The 16,312-nt window shown below is 39.8% G+C and overlaps 1 protein-coding gene across 1 annotated transcript in view; it reads left to right on the forward strand.

Moving 5' to 3' along the window:
* mfn1a (mitofusin 1a) overlaps positions 1-16,312 on the forward strand; it is a 19,076-nt gene continuing 2,764 nt past the window's right edge. The window contains exons 1-17 of the mRNA XM_079380099.1: positions 1-173; positions 257-380; positions 2,714-2,849; positions 3,166-3,328; positions 3,908-4,032; positions 4,396-4,504; positions 4,826-4,933; positions 5,224-5,377; positions 5,681-5,748; positions 6,335-6,456; positions 6,654-6,780; positions 7,705-7,809; positions 13,583-13,685; positions 13,806-14,026; positions 14,156-14,278; positions 14,395-14,591; positions 15,641-15,775. Of these exons, the coding sequence (XP_079236225.1) occupies positions 266-380; positions 2,714-2,849; positions 3,166-3,328; positions 3,908-4,032; positions 4,396-4,504; positions 4,826-4,933; positions 5,224-5,377; positions 5,681-5,748; positions 6,335-6,456; positions 6,654-6,780; positions 7,705-7,809; positions 13,583-13,685; positions 13,806-14,026; positions 14,156-14,278; positions 14,395-14,591; positions 15,641-15,775 (2,111 nt within the window). The 5' untranslated portion in view covers positions 1-173; positions 257-265. The remainder of the gene's footprint in view (positions 174-256; positions 381-2,713; positions 2,850-3,165; positions 3,329-3,907; positions 4,033-4,395; positions 4,505-4,825; positions 4,934-5,223; positions 5,378-5,680; positions 5,749-6,334; positions 6,457-6,653; positions 6,781-7,704; positions 7,810-13,582; positions 13,686-13,805; positions 14,027-14,155; positions 14,279-14,394; positions 14,592-15,640; positions 15,776-16,312) is intronic.

Genomic DNA, 16,312 nt, shown 5'->3' on the forward strand with positions numbered 1-16,312 from the left:
ATCAGACAGTCTCAATATCCTGTACACAGACACACTTCTCCGACTTCTCTTACAGGACCAGAAAAGATGTTTAGGAAAAGCTTTCATTTCCTTTTAATGAAGATGCTCTTTGACCTCTTTTGAGAAATGGCACCACTTGAACTAGTACTGCTGAAATTCTGTTGTCTAAGTAGGTGAGTACCTGTAGGTTAATAGACTGTTATGTCATCATGTTTTTAGGCATCTGAACTGTGAATTATACTCACTGTGCTTTCAGTATTTAAACATGGAGCAGGACAATGTTTCCCCACTGCAACACTTTGTGGTGGCAAAGAGGACAATCAGTGCTGTGTTTCACCAGCTGTTGGAGTTTGTTAGAGATTGTTCAGATTTTGCAGAAGGTAAGGACAAAGTTTTCTGCAGGATATTTATTAATAAATGAAATGATAATCCATTACATTATGACCACCTATCTAATAACCTGTAGGATCCGCAAAACAGCAGCCACACAGCGAGGTATTAATTAGCCGAGGTGGCAATAAGTCTCCTGGGGTATGTATGTGGTACCATAATGTCAACAGCAGGCCCTTCAGTTTTCGTACCAAAATTGATCGACTTGGTGATTTTAGAGGCTAAGGCATTAACAGAAAATAACCATCATGTTCCTCCTCAATCCACTCCTTGACTGATCTGGCAGTGTGGCATGGCGCAATATCCTGTTAGTAACGGCCATCACCGGCAGGGAACACATTTGCCATCAATGGGTGCACTTGGTCAGCAACGATGTTCAGATACCTGACAGCTGTCAAGAATTGTACTATTGAAATAATGGGGCCGAAAATGTCCCAAGAAAACATCATCCACGGTATAACCGGCCTGTGTCTGCCCAGCAATGCATCCAGGACTCAGGTAATCTGCGCTCGGCCGTCAACGTGATATACCAGGAATCTTGATTCGTCAGAGCAGCCAATTTTCTAATCATCTACGATCTAATCTCAATGATCTTGGGTCCATTTCATTTGCTGTCAGCAATGGCATGCAGTTAGCATCGCGACCCCGCTGGATGGACTGGGACCCAGTCGGATACGCAGGCCCATACTAAAATATGTGCTGTGACACATTGCCCTGGTCACCATTGTTGTAGCTGCTGGTAATTTGTCACACTGTGGCCTTCCGGTCGCTGTGAACAATGCGTGACAGTTTCCGCCTCTCTCTGGCATCAGTGTGTTGCGGATGACAGACAACTCGACTACGGTTTCACACTTTTGATATGTACTCACTACACAGGCACGTGAATAAGCCACAAGGCACACCATTACCAAGATCGAAGTTCCGAGGTAGTATATACAGCTCTGTGAACTGCACCTGTGGCAACATTTGGTCGCCAGGCACACTCATTGCTCTAGGCTGGGGGTGGTCAAAATGTAATGGCTCATCTGTGTATTTTTTCTCATTATTATTTCTTATAATTATTAACTTTACTGAATTCCATTAGATTAAATTTTAAATCCCAGAATTTCAATACAGTCTATTGTATACTTTTGGACAATATCGTGGTTTGTAGACATGTTAGTAACATGTAAATGTTATGGTGTATTACTATGGTAATGATTTAGTACTATTATTAGTACTATAATAAAGTACCATTGTATTTCCATCTTATGGAAGCCTTATGCTAAAATGCACTACATCACATTACATCACTCCACATGACATTGTATGACAGTAAAGTCATACGTAACCCCTCAATATGACACTTGAAATTTAGCTCAGGAGCATCCCATCTAACTGGATCATATTTGAGTTGGTTCTACTCTGGTCTGGAGTCCACCTATGGTAAATTCAACTGCTGGCACGTAAGTTCCGTAAGTTATCATGTGTGGCGATGGGAAAAACGTGCATAAGAATACTGATTACCGCAACCCCCAAAAGCATCCCAACAGATGAAGCACGGTGGTGGTAACATCATGTGTTTTCAACAGCAGTACTGAAGGACTGGTCAGGGTAGAGAGAAAAGCTGATGCAGCACAAAACAGAGCTTTTGACACTTCACCCACAAATGAAAAAGAAAATATTTTGAAGATTGCTGGTAATCAAAAATGTTGCTTACCATTCACTTCCATGGCATGGAAAAACACACACACACACACACATTTTTTCAAAATATCTTTTATGTTCCACAGAAAGAAGAAATGGAATTTGGAATGACATGAGAGTGAGAATGACAGAACATATGACATCATCCTGAATGGTCTCGTGAGCATTCAGGATGATTACTCTTGACTAAGGGTTCACTTTTCAGCAGAACAATGACCCAAAGCACACAGTTAAGAAAGGAGTGGCCCAAAAAAGTCCAGACTTGAAACCAACTGAAAATCTGTGGAGAAACTCGAAAATGGCTCTCAAAACCAACAGTCCACATTCAACCTGACTAAGCTTGAAAGAATCTGCAGAGAAGAATGACAAAAATAAATAAACAAATAAATTGAATCAAATTAAAAAAAATCCCAAGTCCAGGTGTGCAAAGATATCAAAAATATCAAAGATATATATATATATATATATATATATTGCTTTGTCATTATAGGGTGTAGATTGATGTTAAAAATGTTTAAAGCATTTTAGCATAAGGCTGCAAAATAAAATATGAAATATGAAAAAAACACTTCATATCAATAAGCTAAGTTTGGTCCTGCTCTTTACTGTATAATGGTATTTAACGTGTGGTACCCAGAGACGTGGAAGAGTGAGGATCTTGAGCATGTAGCAGAGGAAAAACAGTGTCTGCAGATCCAGGCCTGCTCCAGGAAACTAACCGTCATCAAAGATGTGCTAGCCCGCAGACATATGAAGGTGGCCTTCTTTGGCAGGTACAGCTGTAACAGTTATGACTAATCTAAGTTTACTGGTATCTAAACCAAACGCTAACATCAAGCTAGCAGAATGAAATAGATCATTAATGTTTGCTTTAGCTCTTCAGCTGTTCAGCCAAGTTTTTTTTAATTTTTGTTTTGGTACACATAGTTACTTTATACAAATCCATAAGTGACGCAACAAAAACATAAATTGAATCTCTCTGTTTTTTTCTCTCTTTCATCTCTAGTTTGGTTTGAGACAATATTGAATCAGACGAGCTAAATGGACAGTTTGTTACTGGGTGTTACTGTGTTATATGTTGTTTTTCAGGACCAGTAATGGAAAGAGTACAGTAATTAATGCCATGCTAAGGGAACGGGTTCTGCCCAGTGGAATCGGCCACACCACTAATTGTTTCCTGAGTGTGGAGGGCACAGACGGGGAACATGCCTACCTTACCACTGAGGACTCTGAAGAGAAGAAAAGCATTGAAGTATGACGCAAGTTTCCAGAACTTATGTTTGTAAACTACATTCATTTGAACTATTTTTAATCCATAAAAAGTATTACAGTAAGGACCGTTTTAGGGGGAGTATATGATAATATATGTCCATTTTCAAATGAAAAGTTATATCATTTCTATCTTTAGTGGATTTTACTGTTGCTTTCTAAACTAATGCCATGGCAAATTATGTAGGACATGTTTTATCTCACTTCTCAAGTAAGTAGCTTTATTTATTTATTAGGCATTTTTGCTTTTACTTTGATAGAACAGTTGAGCAGCGACAGGAAGCAAAGTGGGAGAGAGAGTGGGGGTGGGATCAGGAAAAGTCCACGAGCCAAGACTCTAACTTGGGACGCCCGTAGCGCAACGGCACCATATGTCGGTGCACTGCCCACAAGGCTATCGGTTGTTTTTTACACAATGCAAAAAAAATGTCTTTATGTCCTTATAATATTTTAAAAAGATAAATAAATTGTGTGCATAAAGGTGTTACAGTGTTGTGGCATGATTTGAATACTTTGTGTTCTACTATCTTGTTGAGCCTTAAAGTTTGTGTTTATCATACAGACAGTCAATCAGCTTGCCCACGCTCTGCATATGGACAGAAACCAAGACTCAGGCTGTCTGGTCCGAGTGTTTTGGCCCAAAGCTAAGTGTGCCCTGCTAAGAGATGATCTGGTCCTGATGGACAGGTATGGACCCCTCTATGGGTTGTCAGAGCTGAATTAAGGTTCTGCAGGACAGGTTTGGCACATGAACAACAGACCTGGACAATTGCTTAGCAGATACATAGACTTTTGCAAGGAACTCCACAAGGTTTGATGTGTTGTGAAGAGGGCCAAGTGAAAGCACCAATGAATTTTGGCAGTGCTGTTCTAGGTATCATGGGTGGTAAAAGCCTACTTGGTTTACCGGAAGACTTGTTTTATTTATCATTTCTGTTTGCACAAATGAAAATCAGATTCCAAATTGCCTGAGCTAATTAGCAATAAAGAATGAAACATGATGTGAAGTTTGATGAAATATTAATAACCCACACTCTTCTCACTCTGCAGCCCAGGCACAGATGTCACATCAGAGCTGGACAGTTGGATTGATAAGTTTTGTTTAGATGCTGATGTCTTTGTGCTTGTAGCCAACTCTGAGTCTACCATTATGAACACTGTAAGTAGACAAACAGAGTAATCACTACTCAGTACTCGGCATACATAATAAACCTTTTTCTTCATTTATTAGTATCAGTCAGTATTGGATATGTAATTGTGAATGTACATTGCCACTATTTTAACATTTAGATTCTAGTTTAATTTTCATGTTGAAAAATAGATTACTAATAATTTAATAACATTAATGATTATCCAATTTTATGCAGTAAATTATAATGTTGTGATGCCTTTCAATTTTATTAAAATTAAAATGATTTGTTGCTTTCCTCTCTTTTACTTAAATGTTCTTGTTTTTATTTGTTTCACTCTACTTCGAAAGGAGAAGCACTTTTTCCACAAAGTGAATGAACGCATATCAAAGCCCAACATTTTCATCCTAAATAATCGTTGGGACGCGTCTGTCTTAGAGCCAGAGTATCTGGAAGATGTAAGTTTTATTGCATATGACTCATAACCTATATTTATTAGTCACAAGTGAATCACCAAACAAAGCTGCTGCACACAAAACTGCTGATTTTTTAATAATTTATCATTCCTCTATCATACCTTTCAGATTTATAATTTCAAAAACAATTTTGCCCACAAAAATTGCCCAGCAGAAGTTTGTGTATATTCACGTATAAATATATATGAAAATATATTGAAAAAGTTTAACTATAAATTTGTAGATCTAAGTGTTAATTCTTTTGATTTGTTACTGTTTCACTGCTTTTTTAGGCGCGGAAGCAGCACATGGATCGCTGTGTCAGTTTCTTAGTGGAGGAGCTAAAGGTAGTGGAACTTAACAAGGCACCTGACCGCATCTTCTTTGTCTCTGCCAAGGAGGTGTTGAGTGCCAGGATCCACCGTGCCCAGGGAATGCCAGAGACTGGTAGGCTCCACTGCTTTGGTCACACAGTGCAGAGCCTTCTGCTTTTGACACTGTTCTGGAGGGAGACCAGGAAAAACTAGGCCTAGCCAAGTTAAAAATGAGTCTAACAACCATAAAACACTTTGAGGCAGATGCTAATAAATCTTGGAGTGGCCCAATGATATCGAGAATGGTATTTGAGATGCAACTTCAAGTGTGAAAAAAATATGCCAAAATGATGCTCCATCACACATGCTTAATTTCATATTTTATATATTGGTGGTATTATGGGGACCAAATGGGGCGTATATTTTTTATTTAAAGGCGGTGCTTTGGCTGAAGGATTCCAAGAGCGACTGATGGAGTTCCAGAGTTTCGAAAGAACATTTGAGGTGAGAATGTACTCAAACTGTGGTGACTGGCTCCAGGATAATCATTGTCTGACAATGAGGCTGCAAACAATGAAGATTAAGAGGAGCTTCATGGAAAATGAGTCTTAGTCCTGTCTGTATGCTGTTTAGACTAGATGAGAATTTATGATGGCTTTACCCAGAAATGGTGTGACGTGGTGACGGTCTCCTTAAGCAAGCTGGTTTGCATCGATTCAGGCCATGTGCTGCTGGCTCCCAGATGTGTGAGATATTTGGTGTTCCTCATAGATTCCAGGCAGCCATTCCTGTAGTGGCAATCCCTGAGCCAAGTTAGCAGATTTGAGTAGGTGAGCGTACCTCACATTCTTGAGATCCAGGGATGAAAATTCACAGTAATCTACGATGGCATTAATAGATGGGCCTGTTGTGATTCAGCCATGGTAGCAGCTAATGATGAGAGTGGAAAGCATCAAAACAGGTCACCCATGTATAGGCATAGATACAATCTTACAGTTGGAGTCATGTTTTGATTAGCTTTAATCGTGATGTGATCTTTGATAATTATGGCACACTGATGGCTCAAGAATACGCTTCATGGATTCCACAGGAATTTATATCACAGTCTGCTGTGAAGACCAAGTTTGAGCAGCACACAATCAGAGCCTGGCAGATCATTGAGTCAGTCAAGGCTATCATGGATGCCATCAATATTTCTTCAGCAGAAAAGAAGTAAGTTCCAAAACCTGTCTGCTTTACAAAGGAGGGTCTCTTTCCAAGCTCCCAAAGACAATAATTGGTACCACTATTGAACCCAGGTTCTCTCAGTCAGTGCAAAACCGTTTTGTTCTTTAGCATGGTATTTTTTGTTGTTGTTGTTATTATTACAAATGTAATGTTCTGCTTTTTGAATCTCTGTAAATCCATAGAGTGTTCTCACTAGAAGAGCGTGAGGCTCTAATGGATCGGCTGGAGTTTGTGCGAAATCAGCTCAACTTCCTAACTGAGGACATAAAAGACAAGATAAAGACCATCACTGAGGAAATGGCTGACAAGGTAACCTGCAAGTTCCACCAGTACCAGCATAGGCGGAGCGCCTGTAAGGCTGGGCAAGGCTTAGTCTTTTTCTGGGCACTGATTGGAAATGAAAAATGGTGCTCACAAAAAATGCTCTTATTTGGCTGTGGTGAATAAAGTGAAAATTAAATGAAAAGTGTTAATGGTGGCATGAAATTTAGAACCATCCAGCACCGTCATTGCTGAAATTCGAGATTATTTGTTCAGTGCACGTGCGCGCTGACTGAATTCTGCACTCTCACGAATTTCCTCATCATAAACAATAAAATGCAGATGTTCGTACAATGAAAGTAAGTTTTTATTAAATTGTGATTACATTGAATACAAATATTTTGTTACGTGACACTCATTTCTGGTATTTGCCTAAAAAGACATTTTCTTCATTTTATTGCAAGAATAATACAATATTCAATGACATAATGCTGCACACCTGTTAAATATGTAAAAATCTAAAATATGGTGTAGTTTTGTGTAGCAGGCAGTAAAACGTAAGCAAAGGTTCACAACTGTGACATTTCCTCTGCTGCTTGAATTCGTTCTCACAAACGAACATAAGTTAGGCCTAATAAGTATTAAATTTGCTTTGGTGAATATAAATTATTTTAACCAATGTTTTTCTTCGGTTTTCTACCAACTGCAAATCTATCCTATTGGCAAGGCAAAGTTGACTGCTACTTGCAAAAAAGCAATTTGACACGTTCGCCTGATAACTTGAAGACGTGTAGGCCTATTGTCAAAGCACCCCTTAGCCATCAAAACCTTCAAATTCATTTTTGCCGCATACAAGGCAGTAGTACATCCACCAGTAAAATACTTATTTTGGTTGAGTAGCATCTGTATCTAACCTCATGTTTTCTACATGTGTTGAAAAGGCCAATTGAATTCTCACTGCTGCTCTTCTAGGTGTCCAATGCCATGGCAGAAGAGATTCGTTGCCTGTCTGTTCTTGTGGATGAATTCTGCTCTGAATTTAGCCCTGCCCCGAATGCCTTAGCCCTGTACAAAACTGTGAGTTTTTTTTTTTAAGTAATTTATGTTAAAGCCAGATTAGAAAAAACATGAACTTTTGAAGCATGAAACATGATAATAATAATTATTATTATTATTTTACATAGTGCCTTTCTGCAAACTTATGGTCGCTTTACAATATCAAAACAGAAACACGACAGCAGACAGAAAAGCAAAATACAGATAAACATGAAATCCATGGCATGAATCAGATCATACAGTCAAGATTTCAAGAGTTTTATTTGTCACATACACAATTATACAGAGTATAACCAGCAGTGAAATGTAGGTCAGGTCCGCTCCAAGGACAGTGCAATTATAAAGTATACAAATATTAAGAGAAGAAAAGTAGAAAAAATAAAATAAAAGAATAAAATAAAATAAAAGATAAGATAAAAAATATAAATATAAATGTGCAGGTCAGTATGTTGTTGACTTAAATAGTAATAAGAGGAATGTGCAAAAATAATGTGCAAAAAAGTTGTACAGGGTATTTAAATAGCAGCAATATGAGGTAGAGAAAAATTATGAATAGCTTATTGATATGGTGATATTTACATGGAGTCAAGTGATGTTATGACACAGAGTTAGAGTTTAGGAGCCTGATGGCCTGGGGAAGAAGCTCCTCCTAAGTCTCTCAGTTTTTGCCATCAGGCTACGGAAGCGCTTACCAGATGGAAGCAAAGTGAATAGACGGTTACCAGGGTGATTTGAGTCCTTGAAGATTTTAACAGCTCTATTTTTGCAGCGTTTGAGGTAGATGTCCTGCAGAGAGGGGAGAGCAGACCCTGAGATGCGCTCAGCTAAGCGCACAACTCTCTGTAGAGCTTTGTAGTCCTGATTGGAGCTGTTTCCATACCACACTGAGATGCACTGAGTCAATACACTTTCTATGGTCCCTGAATAGAAAGTTTTCAGGATTGCTGGTGAGACCCTGAATTTCCTCAGCTGTCGCAGATGGTACAGTCTTTGCCTGGCTTTTTTGATCTGTGTTTGGATGTGTGTAGTCCAAGTCAGGTTCTCGGAGATGTTTACACCGAGGTACTTGAAGCTACTCACCCTCTCCACAGGGGTCCCACTGATCATAAGAGGAGTGTAGGGCTGCTGCTGTCTCTTCCTAAAGTCCATGATCAGCTCTTTAGTTTTGCTCACATTCAGAGAGAGACAGTTGTCCTGGCACCATGATGTGAGTCTCTCTACCTCATCCAAGTATGCGGTCTCATCGCTGTTGGAGATGAGGCCCAGAACCACAGTATCATCAGCGAATTTGACAATAGATGTGGAGCTGTGAGAGGACACGCAGTCATGCGTGTAGAGAGAGTAGAGCAGGGGACTCAGGACACAGCCCTGTGGGGCTCCTATGTTCAGAGTGATGGAGTTTGAGGTGAACTGGCCAACTTTCACCACTTGAGGTCTGCCGGTGAGGAAGTCTTGAATCCAGTCACAGAGTGAGGAGTTTAGGCCGAGGTCTGTGAGTTTAGATGCCAGCTTGATGGGGACTATAGTGTTGAAAGCTGAGCTATAGTCAATGAATAGCAGCCTTACATAATTCCCATTGTTGCTGTCCAAGTGTGTGAGGGAAGAGTGGAGAACGTGAGAAATGGCATCGTCCGTGGATCTGTTTTGGGCAAACTGAAGAGGGTCCAGAGTATCAGGGATGGAGGAGCAGATGTGGCTCTTTACAAGTCTCTCAAAAACCTTCATGACTATAGATGTGAGGGCAACTGGGCGATAGTCATTCAGGCAAGAGGGTTTATTGTTCTTTGGCACAGGGATAATGATGGATTTTTTGAATGAGGTGGGAACCACGGAGGTAGCAAGGGACTCATTAAAGATAGACGTGAACAAACCAGCGAGCTGATCGGCGCAGGACCTCAGAACACGGCCGGTTATCCCATCAGGTACGGCTGCTTTCCTGACGTTCACTCTCTTTAGCGCCCTCCGAACCTCATCCTCCGACACGGTGATTACAGGATCATTGCTGCTCTGCCTGCTGCTTCCTGACGTGCTGGTCGGCAGAGATGCGCCGCCGCCGTTGCCATCGAAGCGGCCGTAGAAGATGTTTAACTCGTCGGCCAGCAACGGATCTGCTCTCACCTCCGCGGAGGATTTGTTTCCGAAGTCACAGATGGTCCTCAGTCCCTGCCACATCCGTCGAGAGTCGTTGAGCTGGAAATGAGACTCAATTCTCTCTCTGTATCTGTGTTTAGCGCCTCTTACTGCACGACGGAGAGCATAGCACGATGCTCTGTACTCGCTCGTATTCCCAGACAGAAGAGCCTCATTGTAAGCGGCAGTGCATGTGTTAACCGCGGCACGGATTGTTCTGTCCACCCACGGTTTCTGATTGGAGAATGTCCTTATCGTTATTGTTTCTGTAGCTTGCTCGGTTAGCGTGTTTACGAAGCTTAATGCTACATCCGTGAACTCGCTGACGTCAGAAGAACTCGCCCGGAACATGTCCCAGTCGACGTCATCAAGCGCCGCCTGCAGCATAGTCTCTGAGTGGGAGGACCAGCGCGTCACTACTCTCTGCACCGGAGGTTCCTGAACGAGCCTTTGTTTGTATCCCGGTGTTAGAAAAATGGCGGCATGGTCCGATTTGCCAAAAGCCGGTAGTGAGCGGGCTTTGTAGGCATCCTTGAACTGAGTGTAGCAATGATCCAGTGTGTTTGGTCCTCTAGTTGGACAGGATACGTGTTGATGGAAGTTCGGCATGACCTGTCTGAGGTTGGCTTTGTTAAAGTCCCCCGCGATAATGAAGGCAGCGTCAGGATGTTTGTTAATGTAGCCGCTGAGCACATCGTGAAGTTTAGACAAAGCCAAGCCTGTCCGCCTGTGGTGGAATGTACACAGCAGTAACAATGATCGATGAAAACTCCCGGGGCAGATAAAATGGGCGGCAGATAATGGAAAGATGTTCCAGATGAGGCGAGCAGGAACGTGACAGAATGGAGATATTCCTGGGATCACACCATTTCTTGTTGATCATGAAACATACTCCTCCACCCCTGAATTTACCGGCCTCTGCTGTTCTGTCTGTCCGAAAGACAGAGAAGTTATCACATGGCATTACAGCAGTGTCCGGGACCATGGACGAAAGCCACGTTTCTGACAAACAAAGGATGTTACAGTCCCTTATGTCCCGTTGGAAACTAATCCTGGCTCTAAAATCTAAGAAGCAAAATCTCAGCGGAGCGACCCGAACGGGGTCCAAACACAGCGGCGCCATCTTGTCCCCCAAATTAACAGTAGACCAGTATCAGTCAGAGATCAGAGAAACAAGAAAGGAAAATATATGTTTTAAGGTGGGTTTTGAAATCTTGTAATGAAGAAAGATCACAAATGTGTTTGGGATTAGAATTCCAGAGTGTGGGGGCAGATACAAAATGCTCGTCCACCAAACGAGGCTAACTTGTGGTGTGGAATTAACAGTAGACCAGTATCAGAAGATCGTAGTGAACTGGAGAGTAAGTATGAATGAGATCAGAAATATACAGAGGAGCGAGACTATGACGTGCTTTGTAGGTGATGAGAAGTATCTTGTATTGACTACGATAACGGACAGGTAGCCAATGAAGTCTGTGTAGAATGGGAGTAATGTGAGTTCTGGATATATAGGAGCTTTTTTATTGTTGTGTTTGGTAGACCATAGAAAAGAGAATTACAGTAGTCGAGTCGAGAAGTAATGAAGGTATGAACTAGTGTCTCAGCATCATTGATATTTAAGAAGGGACGTAAACGAGCGACATTACGGAGGTGAAAGAAGGCAGATGTAGTGAGCGAAGAATTGTGAGGTAGGAAGGAGAGAGAGGAGTCAAAGATTATACCCAGATTATTAATGGTAGTGGAAGGTTGAACCAAGGTACCAGCAATGTTAACATTGTCGACACAGAAGTGATCTACATTTTTTGGTGTACCAGCAAAAAAAAGTTGAGTAAGTTACTGGTCATCCGAGCATTTATATCATTAATACAAGCCGATATGAAGTTGGTGGGAAAAGGAAAGTTGTGTTGAGAACTGATATAGAGCTGGTTGTCATCTGCATAGCAATGGAAGTTGAGACCATGATGACGGATAATGTTACCTAAAGGTGGCATGTAGATGATGAAGAGTAAATGCCCGAGAACAGAACCCTGAGGAACACCGTGAGAGGCAGGGGCAGTAGAGGACTTAGCCTGACGGACAACAATGTAATGTTGACGGTCAGATAGGTAAGAAGTGAACCAAGATAGGGCAGTTCCAGAAATACCTGTATAGTTACCTATATGAACTCTGTAGTGACAGCTGTCATAACTAACAGCATTGATAAGCTGGTCTCTAATGTCCTGCTGTTCCCTACACACAAGAAAGGTTTACTTAAGACTATAACATTGTTCTTTAATTAGACTAATTTACAGACTTTTACACAGCTGTATACCAAGACACAATGGTGCATAAATTTTGTACTAAAACATGCATAAATATTATAATAAATCCTGTGTAAAAGTATTTAATGTCATATCTGCGCAGTACTCTCAATGTACATTTTTATGCTATATGTGACACCTCAGATTCTGTTAATTAATATGATAATCAGTTAACATTATTTTAAATGGATTATACAATTTGGGATGAAAATAATAATAATCAGATCCACAGACACACAAACACACACACACACACACACACACACACAAACACACACACTATATATATATATATATATATATATATATATATATATATATATATATGGGCCATTCTACAATTGGTGAAAACTGCTGTCCCACAACCAAAAAACACATTTTAAAAGCTTTTAAGTAATGAAATATTAGATGTTTATTAAGATACTTCTATTATATATTGAAACCCGCAACAATATTTAAAATATTAGTAAGATAAATATATATAAAATCATAATTTATTGGGTCCTTTCAATTCTGAACCTCGAACCCTAACCCCTAAATTTCAATTTACGAAAATGATATTAAAATAATTTTTGCATTTTTTTCCCATTGTTGTTTTTTAAAGTATATATTTGTATTAATTTAAAAAGTGAAGTTATTATATATATGATGTATTATTATATATATTTTCTTTGTAACTTATTAAACTTTATGTAAAAAAAAAAATCCCACATTTTCATGTCACTACCGAAACAGTGTTTGTCTTAGTCCATTGGCCAAGACAGATTTTAACTAAATCCATAAATTTATGATTAGTAAATATTTCTGTGTCCCCCTCTCTCATAGCTACAAGGTGTTAGTAGATAGGTCTCATAATTCTGAGTTAAATGTGTTCAAAAGTCTGAAAAATCTGAGTGTAACTCTAAGCAATTAAGCACACTTTTTTGGGAATTACTCCATAACATTTAGTTTTTATATGTATACCACTGTTCAGAACTGTGCTAGCTAACCATGTGCTGATTAGCATCTTTGAGCTAGGTTCAAAAGTATCTAAAAATGTCACTACTGAAACAGTCACTAACGAAACATTTGGTGGAGTATCGGTAGTGACATCTTTGTTTTGTTTTTTGTTTTTTGGGGTGGGGGGGGGGGGTGTTATCCCATAGAATTGTCACTACTGATATAGTAAAGACTGAGACATGTCATCATTGTTTTCTGAAAACTTTCTGAAAATACAAAATGAGAATTAACTGCACAATTGCAAGAAAAACACACACACACACAGTTTTTATTTTGAAATGATAATTATAATAGGTTTTTTTTTTTTCTTTTTCATTATCTAGTAATGAAAAAAGACTATAATTGTGTTTGTTTGCATTTTGCAGAAGCTCATGGCCTATGTGGAGGAGAGAATGGTGAAGAATTTGGACTTGCGCTGTTCCGGCAGTATAAATGGCTACATGCTGTCATGTCAGAGAGGCATCATGGGTACACACTCATGCACGGTTTTCACTTCAGACACAAAGTCTCCAGTAAACAAGCTTTGCAAAAGTATATTTTAGACTGCAGTCAGCATTGACAGTCCTGTCCTGTCATTATCATGCCTAGACACTCTGCGTCCTCTGCTGCCCCCTGCTGCCCGAGGTCAACTACACCTCTCCAACAGGAAGTTCAGTATTACGTATGACCTGAACTTTGCCAGCCTCTGTGAAGACTTTGTGGAGGACATCAACTTTCATTTCTCACTGGGTCTTACATTCTTGGTGAACCGTTTCCTAGGGCCTGGTAAAGCAAAACAAGCTTTGAGCCTATTGGATCAAAAATCGCAAGTAACTGTCCAAGTGTTTTTATTTGTTTGTTTGTTTAGTTTTGTGTGTCTGTGGGGGTGCACTTGCTTTAATGATCTCTAATAGCAAACATAAATAGGCCTAAAGTGATGCAATATGCTTTATCCACAGGTCACCTCTTCCTCTGCTCCCTTAGGAACCCAGGCCCAGAAGGAGTTGGCTATGTCCATTGCAACAGGGCTGGTTTCTCTCACTTCCAGAGCATCAGTTGGCATGCTGGTCATTGCTGGAGTGGTAAAATATATCAAATTAAAAATGCTTTATTCAGGTGCCAACTTCTTTAAGTTATATAACATTCATTATAAATACAATCATGTAAAATATATTTGTGTGGTGCCATTTTTGGACAGGTGTGGCGTTCTGTGGGATGGAGGGTTATTGTACTTTCTGTGAGTCTCTACAGTTTGCTATATCTGTATGAAAGACTAACCTGGACCAACAGTGCTAAAGAGAGGGCGCTTAAGCAGCAGTTTGTGGACTTTGCCACTCAAAGACTGCAGGCCATTTCACACATTATCAGCAGTGACTGTGGACAGCAGGTGCAACAGTGAGTGACATACCTAACAAAACTTCTGTTATCATTTACTCAACCTTGTGCCATTCCAAAGGAGATGTTTAAAAGAGTGTTCTGGCTACTCTTTCCTCTGAATAGGGCCTGAAGTTGTGAAACTTAAAAAAAAAAAAAATCCTTTTGACTCCACTGCTCCATATATTAGTTTTGTAAATAACAGCACCTGGATGGTTGCAAGCATATGCACAGAATGGACATCTATAATGAGTTTCTCTGAAAGCTCACACACAAGTCACTTTCAAACAATGCAACCTTCTGTTGGTCAGTTCAGGAAATCTTGAACCTGTTGTGAAATCTGCATTGGGAAAAAAATTTCACCCTCACAAAAAATGTGTGACCTCGTTGATTCCTAATGAAATGATTAGAAATCATTTAAATCAAATTCTTACAACAGTGGTAAATGTGTGTCCAGTTACATCAGCAGCATTCTATGAAATTTTGTGAGCGAAAAAGGGTTAATTGTCTATAGTCAATAGTGTAATGGATGTATGAAGCACAGCTCAAATCCATGTCACTTTCAAACCAAACAACTCAAATTCCCCATGAACCCTCTGCAGAATCTGCATGGGGAATTTTTTGTCCTCGCATTGTTGATTCCTATGAAATGACCAGATTTCACCCGGGGAAAATTTGCCAAACAATAGTAAATTTGACCATACCTTTATGATACAAACACCATATACAGCAGAAGCATGAGTGTTCTAAATCTACATTTTGATTTCCCACTTCAAACCAAAATGATCCAGCAGTGACCCTTTTATCCAGCTATTTAAATCTGTCCATTGACTTTGCACACTGAAGGACATGGACTTCGTGAAAGCTATATTATGTGACACATCACCTGCCTTTCCCAGCACTTAGTCATGGCAGTGTTGAGTGAACACTGACAGCTGAAAAGACAACACTTGCACTTAACCAACCTGCATACAAACATATTGAGATGCTTGAAATATTGGTTTATATGATCTGTAGGATGAGTGTGTGTGGGCGATGTGTGAAGGATATGTCTCTCTGCGTTCTTGCAGGGAAATGGTGGCCGTCTTTGCCCGCATGTGCCAACAGGTTGACAAGAGCGAGATGGAGCTTGAAACAGAGATCCGCAGACTCAGCGCCAGGATTCAGCGCCTGGAGAGTGTCCAGAGACACTCCAAAACCCTCAGGTAGAACAGCCATGATGTGCGTGAGAGAGAATGACAGCTCATACTGGAGATAATTACCTTTAATTGAAAGCAAATCCTTGTCAATTGGTAATTCTGTAAGAGTAAGCAAAGGGGGGGGGGCAGCATCATATAACAGCATTTCATGTTTATTTCATATTTTTCTACATTACATGCAGTTGTATTTTATGCTATATCTTCTGACTTAAAGCTGATGCAGTTTTAAATAGCTAAAAAAAATTATATATATATATATATCCCAGCTTAACACATTACTGTTAGTAAGCCATTTGTAGATCGATTCTTCCAAGGCCTGCCTCATGAAGTGAGTTGAACAAAACCAGCAGAATTACTTTCTCTGAAGATCAAGATCAAGAAGTGAATTTATATAAATCCCCCCCAAAAAAGAGCTGTAATTCTAAAAATATATTTATTATACACAAATATAAAAAGTATGAACTTAATTGCTCATATGTAATGCATCAAGTATCTGTAGACCTCAATTTATCTTCAAATGCTAAAAAAACTAAAAGTTGGTAA

The sequence above is a fragment of the Barbus barbus genome (genome assembly GCF_936440315.1).
Source record: "Barbus barbus genome assembly, chromosome: 26".
NCBI classification, from domain to species: domain Eukaryota; kingdom Metazoa; phylum Chordata; class Actinopteri; order Cypriniformes; family Cyprinidae; genus Barbus; species Barbus barbus.